The sequence below is a fragment of the Dipteris shenzhenensis genome, chromosome 27 (genome assembly GCF_047967505.1).
Source record: "Dipteris shenzhenensis isolate YYH24624 ecotype China chromosome 27, Dip_SZ_1.0, whole genome shotgun sequence".
NCBI classification, from domain to species: domain Eukaryota; kingdom Viridiplantae; phylum Streptophyta; class Polypodiopsida; order Gleicheniales; family Dipteridaceae; genus Dipteris; species Dipteris shenzhenensis.
Window position 1 is genome coordinate 39,547,044 of NC_141622.1, and position 27,596 is coordinate 39,574,639.

Here is a 27,596-nt window from a genome sequence, read left to right on the forward strand (position 1 = left end):
ACTTTCTTTGCTTCTGCCAAGAGGGCCCTGTTTCAGGAATGGAAAGCACACAAGTCGGCTCCAGTACCACCATATACTCCAACAGGGCTCATTTTGCCTCCACTCTTGAGAGAAACATTTGGCACAAATTTGCGTCAGTTTTTCCAGCCTCTCCCAAGTATGAAGATCTTTGTACACATTTCATAAGCTACTACCAATACACATTTTGCAAGCTTAGAGACACACCTTGGTCTCCTTGACGACATGAATAAAAGGACGAGGAGTTTGTTGACCTCATGTAGAGTTCAAGAGTTGACCAGAAACAAAAAACTTAACCCAACCAAGCTAGGCAAGCTAGAAAAGAGGGGCGGCAGACTGACAGCTACATCTTTGTGACCTTTTCTTCATCCTCTATGAGGGCATTTGACAAGCAAAAGTACGTTAACAAGGGTCAAAAAGGAAGAATGAATTACGTTTGTAACCATGTTAGTATGTTTTCAACACCACCTTTCCTTCCTTCTTTTCAGGTTTGCCCTCTTGCAGAAGCTCACCCCTTATAACACTGCTATAAGATTGTATGTGTGTATTCTCCATCTACAAAAACCAGGATCAAACTAAACTATTATTTACATTCAGCATGGCACTAAAACCATGTACGACTCGGCAAGAAGATCCAAATGCATAGTAATAAATCCTTATTCCAGTTGTAACTGCAGTGTCACTGCATCAGGTAAGGATTACACAGGGCATGGCAGAGCAATATCAACAATCGACTTAGACTAGCCCAAATTAGTAAAATGGACCATATTGCATTGTTAATTAACCCCAAGGATGCTCAAACCCACCTAGTTATTGTCTAAGCATTTTCTGCTTAGAAATGCTCATTGAGAGACTAAAATGAAATGGTATAGTCTTCACAAGCAGTAGCTTGAATGAGAGAATGTAAACTACTTTTTGATTAGCCTTCTCCTTGTTGAGGCAAAGTTTCTCAACAGGGTGAAAACAAAGTATGACAGGAAAAAGGGAGAGAAATAACGAGATACAAAGCTCAATACTCTAAATCAGGTATGTACATATGCTGAAAGGCTCCTACAAGGATATAGGAGGAGAACATTCCAACATTCGTCTCTAACGTTCCCTTACACAAGTGGGCTTTGCCTCCATAAATGCCAAGATTCCACTCCCTATGTGCCTAACTCTATGCCTTATCATGGTTATAATCGGAGTTTACGGATCCACCCAACACGCCCTCCTGGTGGAACAAAAAATCATTGACTCGAATCCCACATGGGGTTGAATAGTGCAAGTGAAAAACTAGGCTAAGGTATACACCATTTTAGGACGCATTGCCAGGGCTGGGAACCCATAAGATACAATACTGCCTGCAACTTTGACCATTCTCAGCCAGAAAAGGAAAAGTGAGCCCCATAGGGAAGACCTGATTTGAGCCCAAGAGAACTGACAAAGGCAACCACTTTCACCACCTTGGAAAAATATGTAGCAAACTGCCCCTGAAGCATGCAGGTAGCCCCTGAGATACACCCACTGTAAATAGGTATTCCCTCCAAATGTTTTGCTCCACAGAATTACAGCAGGATATTCTTTTGTCTCAGAATTGGAGCACATGCCTCAAACGAGCGTGCGGCCTCTGCCAACAGTCTTCGTGTCTCTAGAAGAGGACCTAGTGCACTCTTGTCTTTGGCTGCTGCAGCTTCAAGTGCCTTGGCCGCTTTCTTTGCTTCTGCCATAAGGGCCCTGTTTCAGAAATGGAAAGCACACAAATCAGATCCAGTTCAAAGCCACAACCAGTTGCAAACAATAAATATACCATATACTCCAACAGTACCTGGCATGTTCAGTCAATTCCGTCCGCCTCCTCTCTTGAGAGAAACGTTTGGCACGAATCCGCCTCAGTTTTTCCAGCCTTTCCCCAGTATGAGGATCTTTGTACGCAGGTGGTGATTTTTTAGGGTGCAAAGTACTCGAGTCTTTGTCTAATTGTGCTGCAAGGATGGAGTCTTCTTTACTGTCCATATCATCCCTGACTGAAGTCTCAGGTTCCTTTTTCAGGGGCTTCATTCGTGATGTCCTCTTGTAACTTGGCCGGGTACTCCGTATGCGTGGTTGAATACCACGTTGCAGCAGGTAAGCACGAATACCCTGTTGCACGCTACGCCTATAGTCCTGTAGCCAGGCAAGAACCAACAAAAGTACCACTTCACGACATCGACAGATCAGAAGAGTAAGATAGATCATTGTTGGCTGCACTTACAGCGCTGATCCTGGTACAAAGAGAAGATTTGCCACATGCCTCTAGAGATTTTGTAGGTCACTTACAGGATCAGTCCATTTGGCTTTGATTGCTTCTGATATCTTTGATTTATGGTCCCCTGACTTACTAACATCTACCAGACGCTTCGAAACTCTCTTTCTCTCTCTCTCTTTCCTCAAAGATAATTTCCATGCCTCTTGTGACTCCCTGATAATGGTGGAATAACTGTTCCACTGGTACACCTCATCCCCAACACTGCCAATTCTTGCTGCCTCTGCAATCAGTTCTTTCCATTCTACAACACAAGATTGTTGAGTTTGTATTATCTTCCTCCTGGTGCTCCATACACTTGACAGTGCGGTACTTATTTTCAACCTGGTCTCTGGACTGCAGATCACAGAAGATAAATACATTGTTGTGTTACAAAACACTTCGCAGCAGAGTTCAACAGAAAACACATGCCTGTTTCTTTTGAGCCAATATTTTTAAAGATATTAACTTAAAGAATGAAAATTTGAAGCTGACAAGTCTTGTCGTAACCACCTCAATATACCTAAGTATGCTAGTTACACCATTATTTGATGTTGTCTTTCAGGCTCAATGCTGACAAAAAGAAAGCAGCTCTCCTTACAATATGGTTACAAAAGGAAGACGTCTTTCTCGAATCTGTTTGCTTTTGACCAAAAAACTCCAATGTATTCCCCTTTCTACCGACAATGTACTATAGTACTTAGCATACAGCCTCTTAGAAAATGTGGTGATGAGTATTGAACAGGACATACTCTCTGCTATATACTGGAAGTAACAGGTAGCCTATATCTGCCCAATGCAATCCTGAATCCAGAACAATCATAGAGAAACTTTTATGGATAATCCTCCTCATGCATTGCCGGTAGCTTGATTGGAAGCGGACAAGATTGTGTGTATACAAGCCTTCTAATGTTTTAAGACATGCCACATGGCACCCCCGTCCAATAATCCCACATACAATAAGGTGCTGGCCCACTTACCTAGGCCTATAAAAGGGGCTTCAGCTGTACTTGCTTATAAGGTTCTCACCAGATTCTAGTCATGTTTTCAAATCAACTACTGGCCCCAAAAGATCTCATACTACTTGCATATGATAAACTCCCACTAAACTGTTGTTGAAGCAAATGAGGAGAGATGGCACTTGTTACTGTTGCAAAACAAGAGTTCAAGTGACAATCTCTCACTAGGCAACGGATGCAACTTGCTTACACTTTAGTGAAATATGTTGGACGACATATATACATTGAACTTCATATGGGAGCATGATACAGAGGATTCCAACATCATTGAACAACGTCAAACTTTCTACAACAAATTGCATGAAAGCATCTTTTGTATTCTCACAAATACAGGAATCCACCAGCAATGTCACCTACTCCTAGGTTACAATGAGCAATGAGCCAAAACCTGGTGAAGCAACAACTAGCTTTTCTTTTTTATCAGCACCTAATGGATATATAGCTCATTTTGTATTGTTTTCAAAGCATATAATAGAAAGGTTTTTTCTTTTTCCCACCTTTCCTTTTATTGGGGTGTGGAGGAGGATACCCAGCCAAGACAGATCTAATATACCTAGATGAGTCTAGGAACATGCCCAAGCTCATTCTCTAAAAACACAATATAGTGCAGCCACATTCCTCAAGGGCAATGCACTTCAATGGTGGACCAATTTGCTCTTGCAGGGTAAAGCCCCTAACACTTGGTTGAGTTCAAGCAAGTTTTCTCATCTACTTGGCTCACCACCACTTTTGAAGTGGATATAATGACAGCATGGCATAAGTTGGATGCCAAGAACTCTAAGAACCTCGAAGAGTACAATAAAAAGTTTTGGGAAGCCTTGCTGCCCGTGAGCTCTTACAGGCGTGTGGAGCTGTTCGAACAGATCGAGAAATATTGTTGTGGGCTGCAAAAGGAAATTCGGGACTACTGCACCAAAACCAAAGTCTCTAATATGTCCCAACTGATAGAAAACGCCACAACAGCTTATGCCCTATTACTGGGGAAGACTTCGGGCTTCAAGGGCAGCCACCAGGAAGCACAATTAGTTTAGGGGCAGCAAGCAAGGAGGCCACAAGCGTTTCCAAAGATTTGAACAGCCCGTAAAGTCTAGATTTGCTGCAGGACAAAGGCGAGGATCGCCTCGAAAGAAATTGTCAGAGGAAGAGAAGAAGGCCCTCTATGATGCCAACAAATGTTTCATATGCAAGGAAGAGGGCCATTGAGCACATGAATGCCCACACACGAAGAGAAAGTTTCCCTCGTCAGAAAAGAGAGAGAACAAGGGAGAAAAGAGGGATGACCAGCGAGGTAAGAAGCCCAAACGTACTGCTGGACTGGAGCTATACAAGATGTAGATCCCACGGAGTTATGCAGAGCGTGGGGTAAAATGAAACCGGCCTCTAATCACTCAGAGGGCAGTGGAACTAAACCTTTAATCACTTCAGCACTTATTTACAGCTCACAAAGCATATATCACAACCATTAACCATTGCATGATCACCATTTGGCATTTACCCATTTGTTCACAAACAAAACCACTGAAAAAGGGATGGAGGCTAGAATGCCCCTGCTCAACAGACATAGACAAGTGCACCCGATTGGCCCCAAACACCGTGGCGCCCCTTTCGGTATTTCTTTATATTTCACAGTGAAATGATTACAAGTTGCATCTGGGAGACCTTCCCTGCAACTGAGCACGCAGCCCCAATTCACTAAGCCTTCGCAAGGCTTTCAAGCATATAACACCATCACATAAGTGCACTTAACCCGTAGGCTCAACCCAAAGGCATTCTCTTTTCCGAGTGCAATTCCATTGGCTGTCCAGATGCAATCACACTGCACCCCAGCTGCACTCTCTTTGAGTGGTTTCCACATGGCATTCACAAAGCTTTTCAAAGCTCCAAAATAAAATCAGCAAAGTACCCAACCAAGGAATGACTCATGTAGCACTGCCTGGGCACCTGTGAGCCAAGAAAGAGGTGGCACACAAGGCCAACCAATAGCTTATGGCAAAAAGAAATTGCAGTAGCAAAATCACAACTCACCAAGCCCTGAAGACTCGAACCAAGTCCTCAATCGCCAAGAGGACATAGTAGCCAATGCCCAATTGCATTCTCAGCCAAAGAGGAGTGCAAAGGCATGAAGAAAGAGCATTTACAAGAGCCGACCAGCAAGAATTCCACTCAAAAATGCGAAAAGAAGCACTTCTGTCGCGAAGAAGTGGGAGTTCTTGGGCTCAAAAGAAGCGTGCTTCAGAGAGGAATGCATTGAGAAGGTTTTGGAGAAGTTTCATCGCCGGAAAGTCCTCCAAAACTGAGAAAAACCAGTCAACCAGTGCGTCGAACCACTCGAAATTCAACAGAAAGCTGTAGCTTTGCAAGAGCAGAGGCCCAGGAGGCGGTAGAAGCAAAAAGGTCCAGAAAAAGCCACTTTTGCAAATTCGTCCAGCAAAATAAGTGCTCAGCTATGCCCGTTCTACCAAACGCACGGAGGGAAAAGCATATCACTACGAAGGGGAGGCAGAGGGGAAGCCATCGGGCCAAACGGGGAAAAGCATATCACTACGAAGGGGAGGCAGAGGGGAAGCCATCGGGCCAAACGGAAGTCGAGGAATCCAAACGGGTGAGGAGTTATGAAGAAAAACGGAATTCAGCTGGAGGAGGCTGAAAAACCAGTCCAAAATCTCAACAAAGGGAGAAGATGAGAGAGAAAACCACACATGTGAAGTTTAGAAGGCCCAGGAAGGTCCAGGAATGGCAAAGGAGCATGTGGAAGGCACTAGAGCCACCTGAAACTCTAGGGGGGCCACTGAAGGTACATGGCCCTCTAGGGGGCCCATTAAAAATGCCACGTCATCATTTCCCAACAACCACTCTTTTAATTCCTTGGAATGCCTTTGGGCCTAGGGATTAATTACGCTTATGTACTAGGCACCATGCCGCGTTTAATTACACATTATTAAGCCCACGCTTGGACTTTTAAAACCAAAGTTATCACGGTCTTGTAGTACATTAAAGTACTTAGAATTTCACGCCCCCGTGACATACCCCTCTCTTGAAACAGCAAACCACAGTTTGCTGCCCCAAAACACAGGAGCGAGCATGAAATATAGCATAAAAGAGTATACAAGAAAGCCGCAGCTATAGTATACAGAGATAGTGAAAATATGGCTAGGAGAGGCATGCATCCATCCATATATACTGCTCAAAATCTATGTGATCCTCAGCGATCAATAGTCAAGATGCATCAATATCATGAAGTCTCACAGCAGAAATACTGTCAGCTTAGTATCTCGGATGAAACATACAGTGTCATCAAGCGACCTCATGAAATCACAGTGAGCCCGTCTGTACTGAGGGAGTGGAGGTGCTACCCCCCTCTCGAACATCAGGCAATGCTCCAGACGATCGCTCTGCTGAACTACCTGTAGGAGCCCGGACCGTAGTCGGCTCTAATTGGAAAGCATCAAGGTAAAGCTGCAATATCCCAGGTGAATCTGCCAGTTCACCTTCCTCCATCCATTTCGCATCAAGTGATGGGTAATTTTGAAATTTTACCAAGTAGCGACGGATAACTTTACCCTTGAGCTTTCTATCTCTGTGTGCCAGAATCTGCTCTGGGACCAGAAGTTCATCCTGTTCTTCCACTTCAGGCTGCACCTCATCAGGTACATCCTCGGGAATATCTCCATGATATTGCTTTAATAAGCTCACATGAAAGGCATTATGTATCTTCCAATGCGGAGGCAACTTCAGCCTGTAAGCTACCTCGTTTATCTTTTTAGAAACCTGGAAAGGACCATAGTAACGCATGTTCAGCTTTGTGTACAACCTTTCCTTGCCTTTCTTATTTTTTAGCCTTGCCTTTTGAAAACGCAGCAAAACCCAATCACCTTCTGTGAATACCAATTCCCTGCGGTGCTTATCTGCTGCTCTTTTCTGCTTGTCTTGACTTCTTTGCAAGGCATATTTGATCTTCTTGTAAGCCTCTTCAAGGCTTTCCACAAAACGATCAGCCTCGAAGATTTTCTCTTTTGTATGCAAAATGGGAGGTATCTTCCTGGCGCCTTCCACTATTTCAAAAGGTGCTTTACCTGTGGATGTGTGCACTGTATTATTATAAGCATATTCCAGCAAAGGCAAATAATGCTCCCATTTGCTTTTGTGGTCTGAGACATAGCATTTAAACATATCCAAGATGGTAGAGTTTTCCTGCTCTGATTGTCCATCAGACTGAGGGTGAAAAGATGACGAAAAATTCAGCGTAGTGCCCATATTTTCAAACAGTCCTCTCCAAAAGAGGCTGGTCATCCTCGGATCTCTATCACTGATTATGGATTCAGGCATCCCATGATACTTGAAGACATGCTGCAGAAATAATTTGGCCATTTGATCTGCTGTAATTTTCTTTCTTACTGGCACAAAGTGGGCTTGTTTGCTAAACCTGCAAATTATTGTCCACAATCCATCATGTCCAGTAGGAGTACGTGGAAGATCAAACACAAAATCCATAGCTATGCTTTGCCATGGTCTATCGGGAATTGGCAAAGGGTGTAACAACCCAGGTGCCTTCTGCCTGTCAAACTTTACTTTCTGACAAACCATGCATGTTCTCACATATTCTTCCACATCTTTCCTCAAAGATGGCCAATAAAAGTATTGCTCCACTGCTGTAATTGTTGCTGTAATTCCCCTATGTCCTGCATATGGAGGAGCATGACTTTCCATTATGACTTTCTGTCGCATCTGATCAGTGACACAGAGTCGTCCATGCATCAAAATGAAACCCTCTTTCAACATATAGTGATCATGCCTTTGACCATCAGAAAGCTGTTCATAAATAGTTGAAAAATCAGCATCATTAACATACTGATCTTTCATCACATCTAACACATTGTTATAAGCAATGCTCACTGCTGAAACACTGGGTTTCTTGGAGACTGCTTCAGGCTGTGGTTTCCTGGAAAGTGCATCAGCCACGACATTTTTGTTACCCGGCACATGTACAATTTGAAAATGAAACATTGAGAGGAAGTTAGCCCATCTCATGTGCTTTTCAGATAATTTTCTCTGCGTGAGAAAATATCTAAGTGACTGATGATCAGTTTGCACATAAAAATCAGCTCCAAGAAGGTAATGTTTCCATGTGGTCAAAGCATGTATCACTGCTAACATTTCCTTCTCGTATGTCTGCAAGTACAATTCAGCATCTTTGAGAACTCTACTCTCATATGCAACCACTCTGCCATCCTGCATCAAAGTGCCTCCTATGCTGTTCCCACATGCATCACAAGTTACAGCGAAGGGTTTTGCAAGATCTGGCAAGATAATAACGGGTTCAGAACACAATTTTTGCTTCAGCTCTTCAAAAGCTGCATTTTCCTTTGGTCCCCACCGAAACGGTACAGCTTTCTTTTGTAAAGCATGCAAGGGAGAAGCAATTTCTGCAAAGTACTTTATAAACCTCCGATAGTATGAACACAACCCAAGAAAGCTTCTGACTTCATGCAGATTTTTCAAAATTGGCCAACTCCTTATGGCCTCAATTTTTGCAGGATCCATCTTGACTCCATCCTTTGACACTATATGACCGAGAAAATGAATCTCATGCATATAGAACTCACTTTTCTTGGTGTTTATTATTAGCTTGTGTCTTTTCAACTCTTGAAACACAATAGTGAGGTGTTTCCTGTGCTCCTGCTCATTTTTAGAGAACACAATGATGTCATCGAAGAAAGTGCCCACAAACTTTCTGTGTGCTCTAAAAATTCTGTCCATCATTCTATTGAAAGTGGCAGGTGCATTAGTCAAACCAAAAGGCATCACAAGGAACTCATATAAGCCAAATGAAGTGCGGAAGGCAGTCTTGTAGACATCTTCAGGCCGTATCCTTATCTGATGGTATCCACTTTTAAGGTCAATACGACTGAACATTGAGGAACCTTCCAACCGATCCAATATATCATCAATGCGTGGAATTGGAAAACGGTTCTTAATTGTGACTTTATTCAAAGCCCTATAATCAATACACATTCTCCAACTGCCATCCTTCTTTTGCACAAGCAACACAGGGGAACAGTAAGGAGAATTACTTGGCTGTATTAATTCCTTTTCCAAGAGTTCCTTCACTTGTGACATTATCTCTTCCTGTTGTGCCTTACTGACACGATAGGGAGGTATATTAGGCGGTGAGCTTCCTGGAATTATATCAATTTGATGATCCTCGGGCCTCTTGGGAGGTAATTCTTGAGGAAGTGCATCTGAGAAACAATCTTGAAAATCTGAAATAAAAGCAGCCCCTTCTCTATCTAAAGCAAAAAGAGTAGAGCCTTCTTGAACTGGTTGGCTGTCCTCTTTGACAAAAATCAAGTACGCTGAAATATGACGCTTTATTACATTGGAAATACAAGAAGTTGAAACTATAGGGATGGACTCCCCTTTCAACTTTACATCAAGTACATGATTTTTGCCTCTATGAGTTAAAGAAATCTTCTTGTTTCTCATCTGCACATCAGCCCCCACCCTGTACATCCAAGGCATCCCAAGCAAAGCATCACACTCTGGCAAAGGCATAATGTAGAAGTCCTCTGCATCCTGATATCCCTGGATATGCATCCTCAACTTGCCAATGATAGGAGTGACAGGTGTGTTGAGTTCAGGGTTGGCCATATCACACATGCAGGATGGCCCCATTTCCTCAGGCTCAATGCCAAGCCTTCCTGCCATATCAGGAGTTATGAAATTTGCCTTTGCCCCAGAATCAAAGAAAAACAAACAATTCTGATTTCTGATTTTTCCCCATGCTCTGCACATCTCAGTCTTTCTCATTTCCTCTTCATCATGTGCATGTCGCAAACTCCCAATCACATCTAGAAGAAGTCCTGCAGAAGGTTTAGGCTTTTTGCCCTTCCGATCAGCCTGTTTATCACCATTCTTATCATCATCTGACCTGTCTCTTTTCTTGAATGGGCAATCATAAGAGCGGTGTCCCTCTCCTTTGCATATAAAACATTTGTTTTGCTCCATGAGTGACTTTTTCCCTTCATCAGATAACTTGGTACGGGGCTGTTTATTAGGCTGTCCACGCCTTTGACCAGCTTTGAATTGGGCTTTTCCTCCCTTTTGAAACGGTTGTTTGCCATAATTTTTATTTTCAGATTTGATGTCCTTATCCTGGTGTTTGGCAGCCCGTTTGTTGTCTTCTTTCTTGCTGTCCATAAAGCCCAAATTCTTCTCCTGCATCCATGCATATGCTGTCCTTGCATTCTCAATTAATTGAGTCATAGAACCCACCTTGGTTTTGATGCAATAATCACGTAGCTCACTAGGCAATCCACAACAGTACCTCTCTATTTGCTCTTTCAAAGAAACATGCCTGTAAGAGCTCAATGGCAGCAAAACATCCCAAAACCTCTGGGTGTAATCATCAAGATTCTTGCAAAGTTTGTATGACAAGTCATGCCAGTGTGAAAGTACTTCAACTTCAAAAGTTGGAGTAAGCCAAGTAGAAGAGAACACTTGCTTAAATTCCAGCCAAGTAGCAGGTGCATCTCCATGAAGCATAAGGTTAGTGTACCACTTAAGTGCATTGCCTTTCAAAAATGTGGCAACCTTCCTCATCTTGGATGCTTCTGTAAACAAACCCCCAAGAAATGCAGCATCAAACTGTTGAAGGAATGTGAGGGCTTTGTACCTGTCCTATACTCCATTATATGTATCAAACTTGACATGAGAACCACCATCCTTAAATTCTTTATATACATTTGATATTGGCTGTCCCAAAGATGGCTGTATATTTGCAGCATTCCCTTCACTAGGGAGAGCCATGCTTGGCTGAACATTAGGCATGGGAGCATGTGCTGTGGCTTGCATGCCTGGCTGCATTCCCACATTGTCATACATGGCTTGCTTTCTATGCCCAATTGGCGGTGAAATCAACATAGCATCAAAGATAGAATTTGTACCAAAATATTCAGGTTGCTGCCTCAAATATGGCTGAGGTGGTTGAGCCACATTTATGGACTGCACATTATTATTTTGAGGAGTAGAAATACCCAAACCAAGGCCTTGTGCTGGCTGCTCATACTGTTGCACTGGATGTACTTTTTGTACCTCTTTCTCAAGTGCTCTTTTGGGCGATTCCTCTCTCTTGGAAGTCACTTTCTAAGTCATTTTTGATGGCTGTCCCTCATGGGAAACTGATGCATGAGTGTGTGGTCCGCCATGAGAAGCTGATGCATGTGTGTACTCACTCTTTCCGTGCTTGTGATTTCTTGATTTCTTGATTTCTTCTTCTTCTTGGCATTTGTTTGCACAATCTGAGCCAAATTTTGAGCCAGCTGAGTCAAAGCAGTCACTGCACTTGCAAGCTGTGCATTCAACATAGTAGCATCATCTGACTCACTGCTAGAACTAGTATCACCGTTGAGCTCAGTTGTAGCTTCATGTGTGGCCTGCTCAAAAGGCATTTGTTGTGCTTCTTGCAGCTGTACACTAGCTGGATCATTAAGGCTTTCCTGCCTTCTCCTTTGAGGAGTTGTGGAGCTCTCTTGCTCATGGGTACTCACCATGTTTATGGTTGTAATATGCAGCAAAGATATCCTTCCACCAAACTACCAAGGCCCACCTCTTGAGAAAGAGTATGTGGTATCCCGGCAATGGAACCAATGAAACCGGCCTCTAATCACTCAGAGGGCAGTGGAACTAAACCTTTAATCACTTCAGCACTTATTTACAGCTCACAAAGCATATATCACAACCATTAACCATTGCATGATCATCATTTGGCATTTACCCATTTGTTCACAAACAAAACCACTGAAAAAGGGATGGAGGCTAGAATGCCCCTGCTCAACAGACATAGACAAGTGCACCCGATTGGCCCCAAACACCGTGGCGCCCCTTTCGGTATTTCTTTATATTTCACAGTGAAATGATTACAAGTTGCATCTGGGAGACCTTCCCTGCAACTGAGCACGCAGCCCCAATTCACTAAGCCTTCGCAAGGCTTTCAAGCATATAACACCATCACATAAGTGCACTTAACCCGTAGGCTCAACCCAAAGGCATTCTCTTTTCCGAGTGCAATTCCATTGGCTGTCCAGATGCAATCACACTGCACCCCAGCTGCACTCTCTTTGAGTGGTTTCCACATGGCATTCACAAAGCTTTTCAAAGCTCCAAAATAAAATCAGCAAAGTACCCAACCAAGGAATGACTCATGTAGCACTGCCTGGGCACCTGTGAGCCAAGAAAGAGGTGGCACACAAGGCCAACCAATAGCTTATGGCAAAAAGAAATTGCAGTAGCAAAATCACAACTCACCAAGCCCTGAAGACTCGAACCAAGTCCTCAATCGCCAAGAGGACATAGTAGCCAATGCCCAATTGCATTCTCAGCCAAAGAGGAGTGCAAAGGCATGAAGAAAGAGCATTTACAAGAGCCGACCAGCAAGAATTCCACTCAAAAATGCGAAAAGAAGCACTTCTGTCGCGAAGAAGTGGGAGTTCTTGGGCTCAAAAGAAGCGTGCTTCAGAGAGGAATGCATTGAGAAGGTTTTGGAGAAGTTTCATCGTCGGAAAGTCCTCCAAAACTGAGAAAAACCAGTCAACCAGTGCGTCGAACCACTCGAAATTCAACAGAAAGCTGTAGCTTTGCAAGAGCAGAGGCCCAGGAGGCGGTAGAAGCAAAAAGGTCCAGAAAAAGCCACTTTTGCAAATTCGTCCAGCAAAATAAGTGCTCAGCTCTGCCCGTTCTACCAAACGCACGGAGGGAAAAGCATATCACTACGAAGGGGAGGCAGAGGGGAAGCCATCGGGCCAAACGGGGAAAAGCATATCACTACGAAGGGGAGGCAGAGGGGAAGCCATCGGGCCAAACGGAAGTCGAGGAATCCAAACGGGTGAGGAGTTATGAAGAAAAACGGAATTCAGCTGGAGGAGGCTGAAAAACCAGTCCAAAATCTCAACAAAGGGAGAAGATGAGAGAGAAAACCACACATGTGAAGTTTAGAAGGCCCAGGAAGGTCCAGGAATGGCAAAGGAGCATGTAGAAGGCACTAGAGCCACCTGAAACTCTAGGGGGGCCACTGAAGGTACATGGCCCTCTAGGGGGCCCATTAAAAATGCCACGTCATCATTTCCCAACAACCACTCTTTTAATTCCTTGGAATGCCTTTGGGCCTAGGGATTAATTACGCTTATGTGCTAGGCACCATGCCGCGTTTAATTACACATTATTAAGCCCACGCTTGGACTTTTAAAACCAAAGTTATCACGGTCTTGTAGTACATTAAAGTACTTAGAATTTCACGCCCCCGTGACATAAAACCTATGACCAGACCGCTCTATTCTTCTTTGATCCAGACAGCTTTTAGAAAGCTATGCTTTCTAAGAAATCCCACCCTCCCAAACTTGGAGGGTTGGTGCTTTTTTTAGCATCTAGCCTCCCCGAACAGCAGCCTGGCCGCGATCCTGCTCCAGCCTATGGCACACCCCTCTACACTCTCCTACATGCGTCACCTAATCACTGCACAGCCCTGACCGTACACGGGATCCCCTGGGGTTCCCCTCAACCCATCGCTTGCCTAGCGGCCCCTCTCACGCCTCTCCTACAATCCTCTCCACTCTCTCCTAGCTACACCTCACACTCTCTCTCACCTAACCCCACTTATCAGCCTCGAATTCACCCTCTCTCTCTTCTTCCTTCCTTCTTTCCCTAAACTTAACCACTTCCCTTAATCGATGAACCAGCAGACACTTGCAGGGTTTGAGCACGAATTTCGAAATTAGGGCATACCTAGAGAAAAAATCGTCCAAAATTCTCGCAACAAAAGTTCCTACCTCAAGAGTTGGCTTTGATACCAACTGACACGTGCCCAGCACTCCCAAAACCTCTGATCTGCAAGCAAACACAAGAACACACCAATGTGAGGAAACTCAGCACGCTGCTCACCACCCAACCATGACATCTACGAGATGTGATCCCGAATCAAGAGATGTCCCCTCCGAGCCACGAGCTGAGCTACTGGCACGAACTCCCAACCAGATCCTAACCAACCTAGCGCCCTATACCACCAGGTGGCGTTGTGAAGCCTAGGATCTGCAGCTGGGCCTTGGGCTACGCTATGATGCAGGTGCGCATCCGCGACTCAGGATCAGACCTAGCACCTGGGAACGAAACTTGCTCCCATCGGCTCCCGAGAGCTGAACCTCTGGGCCCCTTACATAGACTCGGGCCCCAAGCACCCAAAATAGTGAAGACCTCTAAATGGTTCGTACCCTTGCCACTCAACCCGAGAATCAAGCCTGCCTAGCTCTAAGCCTCCCCAAGCTACCTGAGCTAGTCTTGTGTACCCAGTACACGTCGGATACCAATCCGTGCACATGACAGAACATCCTTTCAAAGCCCCTTCCAGTAAAAACTCTGTTTTACCTTATCATACATCTTGTTGAGGCCTATATGCCCAGCCATAAGAGATGAGTGAAATTCCTGCAAGATTAGCAGCTTATAGGAGGAATTTTCAGTAAAAAATATTCTATCATTATACCACAAGAGCCCATTGTGCAACTTGAAATTGGGATATTGCTGACAATCAGGATCTTGCAAGTCTTGGAACATAGCAGTTGCTTGAGGATCATTGAGATACTCTTCTTGAATGCCATGGATCCAATCTTTATAAACCTCAATAATAGATGATAAAGTATGAGCCCATATCCTGGAAAGAGAATCTGCCACAATATTTTCTTTGCCCATCTTGTAATCTATGTCAAAGTCATAGTTTTGCACAATGGATAGCCATCTCCTTTGCTTTGGTGATAGAGAAGACTAAGATAGAAAATATCTGAGAGTCTTATGATCAGTCTTGACCTTGAAATGGCTGCCATAAATGTAGTGGTGCCACTTTTTGATTGCATGAAGTATTGCCAACTTGGTCATAAATGTGGAAACTTGACTCCTTGTCATCCAATTTCCGACTTTCAAAGGCAATAACTCCATGACTCTGCTTTAGGACAGCTCCAATGCCCCTTCCACTAGCATCAGCCTCAATTATAAAAGGTTGAGAGAAATCAGGACATACCAAGATAGGCGCTGAAGTTAATGCCTCCTTTAATGCTTCAAAGCTCTTATTGGCACTGTCAGACCATTGGAAAGCATTCTTTTTTAGAAGATTAGTGAGAGGAGCTGCCAATTTGGCAAAATGCCTTATAAACCTTCTATAAAATGATGCTAGACCAAGGAACCCTCTCAACTAGGTGATATTCTGAGGTATAGGTCAATCCTTTACACACTTTACCTTGCTGGGATCCACCTTAATGCCACTACTGCTGATGATATGGCCCAAATATTCCACTTCTTCAGCCATGAAGGTGCATTTACTTGATTTGGCATACAACTGGTGTGTCCTCAATACTTCCAATACTTGCTGGACATGCAATAAATGCTCTTCTTTCGTTTTGCTATAGATCAATATATCATCAAAGAATACCAACACAAATTTATAGAGGAAAGGCTACAATACCTTGTTCATTAGGGCCTGGAAAGTTGCAGGTGCATTGGTTAGACCAAATGCCATTACTTTGAATTGATAAAGCCCATGTTCTGTCGTGAAGGTAGTTTTATGTTCATCTCCCTCCTTCATCCTTATTTGATGATAGCCTGATCTTGAGTCAATCTTTGTGAAGTACTTTGCCCCTCTAAGCTCATCTAGTAGATCATCAATTCTAGGGATAGGAAACCTATTCTTAACTGTCATTTTGTTCAAATCCCTGTAATCAATACACATTCTAAATGAGCCACCCTTCTTCTTAACCAATAACACAGGAGAGGCAAAGGGCGACTGACTGTGTGTAATAAATTCCTTGTCAAGGAGTTCCTTTATTTGCCTTGCCACCTCTTCCCTTTCAGCTCTAGAAAGTTTGTATGGAGCTTTGTTGATTGGTTCAGATCCTAGCTCCAACCCAATTGCATGATCCACATCTCTCATGGGAGGGAGATGGTTTGGAAGATCAGCAAATACATCAAAGTATTGCTGTAATAGGGACTGCATGTCTTTATCCTCCACCAACAACCCATTACCCTCTTGAGACTTGGTCAACTGAATAGCATAGACTCCACAAACACTTTTGAGGTGTCTGGCCATTCTTGTTGCAGAAATTAAGGACAATTTAGGAGATTGGTGACCCATAAAAGTGATGTGCTTACCTTCATGCATAAACTTCATATACAGCCTGTTAAGGTCCATAGAGAATTCTCCCAAGGTTCTCAACCATTCACAACCAAGGACAATGTCAATAGGTCCCATTTCCAAGACAAATAGATCTCCATGAAAAGTATAGTCTTGAGAAAGTTGCACTTGAGCAGCTTGACAATATTGCTTACTATGGGAATGCTGACCATTAGCCACCTCGACTTCGATCCCATGATCCAAACTGGATGGCCATAACCTCACTGTTTAAACTGTCTTTGCATAAATGAAGTTATGAGTGCTCCCACTGTCAATAAAAATGTGGACTGGTCTGTTATTGATTGTTCCTTTTAACCTAAGGGTTTGAGAGCCCTTGCAGCCCATAAAAACATCAAGAGATATGCTATACACAACTGATTGTATATCCCAATACACTTCATCATCATCATCAACAGCATCATTTTCATCAGAATTTTCGATCTCATCCTCATAACCTTCAACAACTTCAATGTTCCATTGTCTAGATCTATTTGAGCACCTTGGCAAACTCTCATCCATAATCATGGTGTCAAACATGGATAACCCACCTGGATCAAAGGGAAAGGTGGTCCCCTTTTTGAAACTATGATCCTCATCATCATCAAGGCCTTCATTCATACAGTCTTGATATTCATGAAATTCAGATTCTGCTGCAAAAGTATTAGGAGATAAATCCTCATCAATCTCTAGAATCAAGCTCAACTTTGCTCCCATTTTTGCTTTGCACACATTCCTATGTTCAGGGGTCCACTTCTCACCACAAAAATAGCACAAATTCTTCTTCTTCCTGTCATCAATAATTGCTTGAGATAACTGCTTAACCAACTTGTTTCTTTTATCACTCAAATCATCCTTTGGAGTGGGTTTAAAGGATGACTTTACATATGTAGCCTTGTAAGGCTTAGGTTGTCCCATGCCACTGCCATACACTGTGGGGAACCTAGAAATAGAAGAAGTTGTAGCAGTTGCACGAAGTTTGCTTTCATCATTGGAAACCCCTTTGACCATAGGCTTAGTTCCAAAGTGACCAATACCCAAAGTCTTCTCCTTTCCATTATATTTGGGTTTATACAGCTCTGCCAACAGCATGGCCTCCTTAAGAGAATTGGGCTTTTGAGCTACAACATCTGAAGCAATACTAGGGTGCAAACCATGGATGAATTTGAGCATTTTAACTCTTTCATCAATACCATGAACAAACAGAGCCAATTTCCAAAACTGTTTGATCTAAATTTTCACTGATCCTTGCTGAGTAAGATCATACCACTTACAAATATATTGATCCCTAGTAAAAGGAGATATAAAAGTTTTAAGCATTTCAGCCTTGAATTCATCCCAAGCATTAAAAGTTAACCCTTCTTGCTGTAGATGCCTCCACCAAGAGTGAGTATAATCTTCCAGATGAAGAACAGCAAATCTGATTTTACCTTGATCACCCTTTGGATATAGAAGGAAGTAATCATCCATCTTGTTGAGCCATTCCTCCAATTCCTCAGGAGAGGTAGAATCACCTTTGAACTTAGGAAGTATAATCTTTTCTTTCATATCTTTGTCTTGATGAACAGTTCCTTTTGGTTCAATAGATTTAACTGTTTGTATATATTGCTGGAATGTCATTGCTGCCCTAAGATCTACTGGTAGCAACTTATATTCATGGAATTTTTTACACAACTCTTCAGCTATTGAACTGTTATTATTATTAGGAGTCTTACCTAGTGCTGAATCCTTATCCATATGAGCTGTAACTCCACTAGAGTGATAGGTCCTTCGGGCAAAAGCCATAAAACCAACTAGTTCAATTACATGTATAGGATGATCATCATCATCATGTGAACCTGAGTCTATATCAATTTGGGGATCCACAGGTCTCTTCCCATCATAAATTTGGCTTCTCTTGAACTGGTCAAACCTTTTATTAAAAGTGGCAGACATGTTCTGCATCCTTTGGTCAATCCTCTGATTATTGGTCTTAATCTCATTGGTTAACTCCTTGAATATCTGTACCATTGGGTCCATACAACTCTTTATGATCTGCTCTTGGTTAAGGGATGCTTGTACTTGAGGAGTTGCTCCTAAATCCCCTTGCACATTGCTAACATGAGGATCATTGGGCTCAGAAACTACAGCCTGATCATTAGATGGTTCCTTTTCTGAGATGGAATCAAGGATACCCATTGGTTGCTTACTAGCTTGACCAGTAACTCTCTTTACAGGCATCTTCAACGACTTGAATCTAGAGTAAATGCACCGTCTTAAGCCCTGATCAAAAACCAGACCAGAAGCCCCAAATGCTAGTTTTTACCCTAATTTCGCAGGTCAAATTTCTGAAAGAAAACTTTAAATTTTCCACTTGTTTAGGTGATCCTTATGCTAAGACTGAACCAAAGAGCCAATTAGGAGTAGAATTTCATAACATTGCACTTGGATGGCTAGAAATTGCTAGAACCTTTGGCAAATAGCAATTCTGCGCTAGCTGTTGCACTGAATTTTCGAAATTCTCAGTAACAAAAAACCAAATCACTATCACACTTTGTCAGTTGCATTCATGGAGCTAGGCGACCATCTGCACTAGAGCTGACGCGAAATGGAGCTGTACATCTCAAGATCACAGCAGTTCCTCCATGCCAGCCAATCGAAATAGCACATAACTCCTCCAAATAGTCTCGGAACACCACCAGACTTAGGGAGCAGCCTTATGAGATTCGGGCGAACAGATCAAGCCAAGAATGTCCTAATTTGGTGCAGGAAAACAGCAGATCGTCGCTTTCTTCACTTTCTTGCGCTAGAGAGAAAAACCTCAATGTTGACTCAATCCTCCATCCTTTTAGGAATCTCACACATAGAAATGATCAGGGAAGCGAGGGCTTTCCACTGATGTAAAAAGCCCCAAATTCTGAGCAGTTCGAAAATCAAGGTTTCTCAGAGCCTGCCATGTGGCAGCTCACAACAGAGAGCACTTCTGGTGCTGAATTTTTGCAAAGGTAGGCCCTAGGCTCAAGAGTAGATGCTCCAAATTTCAAAGTGATTGAACAAAGAATTTCCCACAAATTCCCACGAAAAGTGCTCTGATACCAATGCAACAAGACTACTCCTAGTTAACAATAAACACTACTAAGTTTAGTAGAATTTGCCGAGAGTTAAGTAGTGTAGTACCTTATGTTTAGGAAAAGGGTAGGAGAGGAAGATCATGGGCTGGATCTTCAACAGAGACTTGTGAGGGGCTGCACAAGGACAGGAGGAAGTCATTCCTTTTTAGAATTCAGCTGAGTATTCAACTCTTGCTGTAATATTCTATTTCAGTAATGAAGTACAAGTCATGAATTGAATTGCCAAGTACAACTATATTGTATGGCCCAAGGCAGTACAAAGTAGTATTGCTTATGGGATTACCTCCTAGGATGCCACGTGGCAACTTATGGTATCCCCTTTAAAAAAAAGAAAACACTTACAAGCCAATTAGCAACATGGAAGAGCCCTTGGGATAGGGTGTCCAGCAACTTTTAGAAGGACAGGGCAACAAAGGTAGAGCGCTAGGGCAGCGCTTTCAGCAGTGTAGCAACATGGAAGAGCCCTGGTGGCAGGCTGGGATAGGGTGTACAGCAAGAGAGAGAATCTGTGTGGTTAGGCTAGGCCACTATTATATAAGAGAACAAGGGCTAAAAATAGAGTAGCTTTTCTAAAAATAAGAAAGCTAAAAGCACAAAAGCTAAAAGTATGAAAACTAAACTAGCTTTTTGGAAAAGCAAAAAGCAGAAAAGCTAAACTATCTTTTTAGAAAAGCAAAAAGCAGAAAAGCTAAACTAGCTTTTAAGAAAAACATCAACTTTTAAAAATTTAATACTTTAATAACTTTATGAATATGGTTATTATTATTATTATTATTATTATTTTATCCTTTACCAAGGTTGATTAATCTAGAGGCCTAGGACTCGATCAACCCTAGAACCTAGACAACTTGAATCTAACTCTAGACTACTCAAAATTCTACCAAACTGAGACCAACTTTTAGCTCTTGAAAGGCTCTCAAAACTAGATACTCAAGCACTGGGTTTTGAGATCGCTCCCAACTCACTAAGCTATGCGATCTAGATCCGTCCTCATTGACTAAGCATCATAGCCCAACACACCAAGGCATTGAAGGTGTCAAGGAGGAATGGTCGGGTATTGAGAACCCTTGTGGATGTGCGAAGCATCATCAGTCTTATACGGCATGTTGGTAATTTAATACCAGGGAGGGTGATCCGGTAAGGTAGTCAATCGACTCGTAACTTCACCGGTGTGAACTCCACCCCATGCACTAGCTTCCGACATCTTGTCACTGAATGTGACTAATGGATACTGAAGATCCATGGCCATGCTGAAGACGGCAGAGAGCCATACTAAAGATGGTGCATCACACTAAAGGTGATTGGTTGCGCTGAAGGCGACAGATTGCATTAAAGGCGATAAGAGCTCTGAAGTCCGGAAAAACGTCACACTGAAGGTGACAAGTGCTATATTGAAGATAGCATGCATGGTGATCAGCCATGAAAAGAGAATACTCTAAGCTGCAGGAGAGTATGTGCACATGGTAGTAGAAGATGCCCGGCCGGGATGTGAATCCGCAATCAGATTTGACATAGAAGAGTACACATGTGTAATTAGTAATAAGAGATCTCAATAATTGAAAATGAAAAATGTGGCCAGAAGAAAGAACCATGGTTACAGGCCATACCCGATCATGCCACCAAATTGCTGAAAAATCTGACTCCACCTAGCTTGCACACTGCTCCACTGAGAACTAGGCATGGTCTGAAGCCACTTATGATCTATTTTTACTCTGAAGGTTCCACCATAAAGGAAGGGCTTCCAATGCTTCAATGCTTGAATAACATTGAGTAATTCCTTGTTGTATACTAAGTAGATCTTCTCAGCGGCATTTAGCTTACAGCTATATTAGGATACCGGCCGTTTCAACTTGCTAGAGAACTGCACCAATAGCTACATTGCTTGCATCCATGATGATCAAAAACCATGCCAAGACGCTAGCTTAAAAATGGGAGTTGTCGAGAGCAAACGTTATACATCATAAAAGGCTTGTAGAGCTTTGCCGGTAACTGAGATCTTTTGCCGGTGGGTTTTCATCACGTTAAGAAATTTGTGAGAGGTGCCGCAAATGTGAAGAAACGACCCATATATCCACTATAAATCTTGCAGAGTCCCACAAAGGATTTAATCTCCCATGCATTCATGATAACAAACCAATCCATAATGGCTTAACCTTTTCAGATTCTAATCTACACTAATGATGTATCCCAAATACTGAATTTCTAACAGCCCAAATTCACTTTTCTTTGCATTAAAGGTAGAGCTGATTATCATGCAACACCTGAAGAGCGTTCCTCACATCCTTCATGTGTTGATCGTCAATTACCGAAAAGATTAAAATATCATCCAAGAAAATAACGAGGCACACACCGATACACTTTGCAAAGATCCTCAACATCATCTTGTTGAAGGTAGGAGGTGCATTCTTGAGTCAAAGCCAAGGCCAACTACTTGTAGTAGCCACTGATAAATATTGCATGAAAGCAAACACCCAAGTGGCGTGATGCCATGTAATATCCCCAAAGGAACTAAAGATGATGGCAAGCTTTGAAAGTAGAGGCAGTTACTTATCCTGCTAGCCAAATAGTAGACTAAACATAGCCAACCACTTACAGCACTTAGTAGCTTATATTGTATGACATTAAGCTTCGATGTGCAACTTTAGGCCTCCACCAAGAGTGTGTGTGACCATATACAAGAACTATGCATCCATAAGAAACTTTGAAACTTGCAAAATGAGAGAATTATATCAAAAGAAACAAGCATTCAAGCAGCAAGCAGCAAGCAACAAGCAACAAACACTCGAGCACACAAGCACTCATTCAATGGTCATACATTTCTTTATAGAAACCCAAAAAATAGAAGGGACACAACAGATTCAGATATTTTTCACCAAGTTCTGCAATTGAGGTACCCATGCATCAATTTGGCTCAAAGACAGTTTCTTCCAGGAGTTTTCCCAAATATTGGTGGACTACTTGGAGGCTATGCATTTGCCACCAAGTAAAGGAGAAAATGTCACATGCACCCCTGCAATAGGGTGGAATGTGACACTCTGGCTCATCAACTGCAAACAACGTACAAAAGTAGAACCCATTTAGAACATTTTGTCATATGGGCACGAGCTACGTAGATCAGTCCCTGAACCTTAGGATCAGCAGTACCCATGGAGAACTGCATACATTAGTTAGGTTCAGACTTAGGTCTAAGTTGGTAGGCAGGTCATTAGGCCAGCCTGGGCTGACCAAACCACACCGGACCATGTCAGACCAGATTGGCCTGACCAGGTTGGTCAATCGACTGACCGGACATTGGCCGACCAGGTCGGGTCTCTGTCCAAGTCCTATAAAGGGGCCCTCAGTCCCCCATTTCCCTCATTCAGTTCCTGGCTTCACCCCTGCTGTTCCAGCCTGTTTCCACGCCCCATTCGAGCTGTTCCCTGCATCGAATCAGTCCCATACCTTTGCCAAAAGGGTAGATCTCCACACAGCAGTGGCACGACTTGGACAGCAGCAACTGGGGGCAGTTACCGGCCCATTTCAACAGCCTTTCTCAGTTTTCTCACTCTCTCTCAGTTCATCTCATCCTCATTCTCACACACGCAGTACACCTGCATGCCCATGGACAGCACAAGCCTCATTCTCACCCTCGCAAAGTGAGCTACATCGATGGTGTGGACAGAATTGAGGCCTCAAACATTGGCTGGAGTTGTTCTTACAAGTTTTTGGGCACTGTATGGCATTCTAAGGTCCCTCTTCAGAATTGCATTCTCTTGCTCTCTAGAAGAGTGTTTTCAACATTGAATTTCAGTTCTCCAAGTTAAAGCAAATTCTCCTGTATATTGTAGGAGAGGGTTCCTTGGTGGGTACAAGGACCCAATCACTTGTCAACTCCTTTATCTTTCTAGTCCCCTTTCTATGGTGTGCATTGAAAATGGCTTGCTAAAGGTTTAAAGAAGGTCTTGCTGAGCTTCACATGATCATTAATCATTGCATGTTACTTCGTCTAAACAAGTGTGTGTCTTCAAAACATTAAAGAGAATTAAAAGAGGAAGAGGTGATAGTAATAGCAATAGCAGTGATAAAGAAGATAAGGTACTAGAATACCAAAGATTCATATCATGGAACATACAACATGAACTGTAGAATATGCATTAAAAACTCTTGGTGCACTAGACCATTGATCAAACCATAGCAAAAATATGGCTTCAGATTCAACGCAAAGTAGAAAATGTAGATCCTTAGTTTGGAAGATCTTGCATAAGTTGCATGAACTCCACCACTTAACAAGGTCTACGGCCCAAACTAATCAAGACAGCATTAAGACTTTCAATTCATTGTTAAATAGTTGTTGTATGTGTTAAATCAAACGGGAACCCTCTACTCTAGAAAGGGTTGAATGAATTGCAGCGCATGGAACTTGAAGCAACTTGCTGTATTCAGGACTTCACATCAAAAGCTAATAACAAACGTCACAGAAAATTGATGAAGCTAACCTCTGTGTTTCTCCATGGACTCGCAGTTTTCTACGTATCTATGAATCAGGTAGACATCAACAATTAGCATATACTTTGAGAGCCTTTGATGGCAAGGAAAGGCTGAGTGCAAGTGTTGAAAATACACAGTCGAGCTGAGACTACCTGAAAACGACTAAATCTTACCTCAGGATTTTGCATAGCCTCCATGGTTCTTCTCCTAATAAGAAATTTTGTCTCTGTAAGAAAAAAGAAATTGTGTATTCAATAACATGAAAACATCAACAAGATAAGTGCAGCAAAAATCCAAATTTTGATGTCAGATATGTTAAAAGAATAGATTTGAAGTTTTACCTTCAGAATGCTGCCGTCCCTTATTCCAAGGAACTTTTCCCTTATTTGCCGCGCTTATCCTTTTCCTCCTCCATTTCTCCCGTATTAACAGGCTAGTGATATCATCCACATCCTTGAAAGAACCACACCAAACAAAGTGGGCAAGGCAACTATAAACTTGTTGAAAGGTTAAAAAAAGCTTTTAGTTCCTTACTGTTGGATTTTCGTCTGGCACATCCTTTATGGCATGAATGGGACACTGAAGCCCCCCTATGACACAAAAACACCCTTTGTAATTGATGCCGTTCAAGAAACAGACATTGTTTGCAGGCAAGGCACCACACTAATGATATGATTTAACAGAACGCTAAAGGGGATAACATTGTCCCGTACTTAATATACCTGTTCGAATATTTTGTAGCTTGTTCGACGGGACTTCCCTCTTCTTGGCCGTGCTTGTGTTACGTCTTCTCGTGGCCTCAGCTTTAAGAATGGGCATGTCCTCTTCTGTCAATTTGATACTCTCCTCCTGTGATCTGAATAATTTTTCTTCCTGACAAGTATCGTCTTCAACGGAATATAAAGATGCCCCTTCCTCTGGAAGCAAGGCAGAAACCTGATTCTCGGAAGAAATTGGCAATGGTTCCTTTTGTGTAGGCAATACAGTCATGGGTAGTGTACGTGATCCATTGCCATAGATTGAAGAAGCTGCGCCCGGTTCAATCCATGCACTTGCGTTAACTTCGAGATTCCCTGCTGGCACAGCCCCGGGACAATTGTCCGGTACATTAAGTTTATGGCTGGCGGTTCCATTCTCGACAGCTTGCCCAAAAGAGAGGGCAACCTTTGCCACCAATCTTCTTTGTCCGTTAAAATATTCTATCCTCCTTCCAGGAAGTAGAAGAGGGCTGCTCCATCTCCACGCAAACTGGAGATCGGTATTCTTGCCAAAGTTGAATAGAGAAGGCTGCGATAGTGCCCGATGACCAGACTTCTTGCGCGCAGAACTTGAAGAACCATTCCCTAGATCAATTCGCAAAAGAGCAACTGACCTGAAAGGAAGCCATGGAGGAAGTGATAAGGGAATTTGCGCTATCAAGCTATGGCATAAAACAGGAGATGGCGAGGGGGAACCGACCTGAATTGCAAAGTGGGTGATATGGGCATGTCTGTGAGACGTTGAGCACATTTGGGTTGTGGAGAAGGTTCCTTAGAGTTGAGAAGACAAAGGCTCGTTTTCCTTAGTGCTTGCTTTGGCAAGCAAGCAATTTTTCGTCATTTGGTTTTTCGGAGGGATATCTTCGTCTCTCGTTATTGGGCGCCCTTGCTCATCCCTCCTTGGCTACTTATGAATCACTACTTACTTTTCGGAGGATCTCAAACACAATAATGCAAAAATGAATCCTCAAATAGTTCAGGTTTCGCACTCAGGGGGTGTTAGAACATCATAGTTATGTTTGGACAAACAGGTAATGTATGTTTTCCCTGGCTTGTAACTAGGAAGATAGACAACCACATGGATTCTTATATAATCTTAAAAAAAACAAAAAAGTTTAAGTTACAAGTGGAGTAAGGAGCGAATGAGTGCATGGGTGTAGAAGGGATTAGAGGAGGTATGGGAGGATTAGTGTGCTCGATGTGTGGGGTGGTTAGAAAGATAGTGTAAAAGGGAGATTTCACGGGGTACATAAAAGAATAATTCATAGTTAGGGAAGTATACATGTGTGTGTCTGTCTGTCTGTCTATCCTCTTAACTACAATATTGGGTCCAATTTACAATGTACAAGTAGACTAACAACAACCATACACCATTGCCCTTAACCCCGCACAAGTAAGAATAATCCATTACTATACCATCTCTTCTAACAAATAGTTCAAGTGGCAGTCCATTTCCATACTTCATATCAGTCAATTGTAAGAAGTACAACAATACCCATGACTAGTCTCCAATCATTAGTAGTTGGAGATAATTTGCCATATAGTCTTATTTAAAGTTGCTCAATATACATCGAATCACTTGGAGTAGCTCAATTCGTCACGTTGTGGACTAATGTCTCCGAGCTAAGCACATTCAAAGATGGACTTATTTGAGCCTAGTCATGGATGTCTAAACTTGAGTCTTCCTGATTGTTCCGAGCGTCCCATAAGAAAAATCGTGTTGCTCAACCACAATACTAGTGAAAGTAGCCAGGAAACCGATGAGGAGTGGGCTAGAAAATAGCATGGAGAAGCTCACAGTATAGGGAAGCAGAGGCAAGGAGTTCGGGAGCCAGGAAGAAGAGGAGTCATGGGCAACAGGCATGTGTTTTAAGGCAAAAGAAGGGGAGAAAGAGTCATGGGCACGTGGCTACCTCTTTCCCCACTCCCAAGTACTCATCTCAATCCAAGCGTACTTAATACTCATCTCCATACATGGGCACATGGCCACCTCTTTCCCCACTCCCAAGTACTCATCTCATCTTCTTTTCAGTCCAAAGTGCCAACCAAAAATCAAGGACCACCATTCAAAAAATCCTCTATCATGAATTCTTTAATCCTCCCAAAAAGCCCCCGCTCTTATTGCTCTTTTATTGGTCCATGATTTCCATGACTTCTTTTTATGCTTCATAATGGAGGTAATGATTGTACTAAGTCCTATGGCAACACTATCCATGTGACCATAACTCTTAACAATTCCACCATGACTCTCTCACCTCCAACCATGACCAGTTAAAAATATATTGTTGATAGATTGGTTAACAATATGCCACCGCTGGTTAAGTGATGTGATTTGATATGGACAATGGCAAGTCCATAGAGCCAGGATTGTGTCTTAGAGCTAGATGGGCCCAAGAGGATGGTAAAAGAATGAGAAGAGAGAGTGGTATAAAGAGATTAGGGTTGGCCCTCCCTTCAAAAGGTGACTTGTATAAAAGGCCAAATGGTTGACTTTAGTCTTCATTGTTGAATGCATAAGTTTGGAATATAAGCTCCCTCTTCTCTTCCAAGAGTGTCGTTGGGTGTTCTCTTGTTTCCTTTGTAGTGCCTTTGTGTTTGCTACTCCATCCCCCTTCACTCTCCTCCTCCCTTCTCCTCCCTCCCTTCTCCCCTCTCTTCTCCCCTTCTCCCCCTTTCCTCTTTCTCTCATGGAAACACACTGCAACAATCAGGGAGCTGCTTGAGTGACACATGCGGGCGACTCGTGCTTTGCATTGCTCT

At 42.8% G+C, this 27,596-nt stretch overlaps 1 protein-coding gene across 1 annotated transcript; it reads right to left on the reverse strand.

Moving 5' to 3' along the window:
• Nucleotides 1–1,002: 1,002 nt before the first annotated feature.
• Nucleotides 1,003–25,711, reverse strand: LOC147884282 (uncharacterized). Its single transcript, XM_087398746.1, has 9 exons — nt 25,537–25,711; nt 24,801–25,450; nt 24,613–24,668; nt 24,420–24,531; nt 24,252–24,304; nt 24,087–24,124; nt 2,317–2,638; nt 1,826–2,163; nt 1,003–1,734 (listed from the first exon to the last, which is right to left on the reverse strand). Exons 1-9 carry the CDS (start codon nt 25,563–25,565, stop codon nt 1,566–1,568), a joined length of 1,767 nt encoding a protein of 588 aa, XP_087254872.1. The 5' UTR covers nt 25,566–25,711; the 3' UTR covers nt 1,003–1,565.
• Between the last annotated feature and the right edge of the window lie 1,885 nt (nt 25,712–27,596).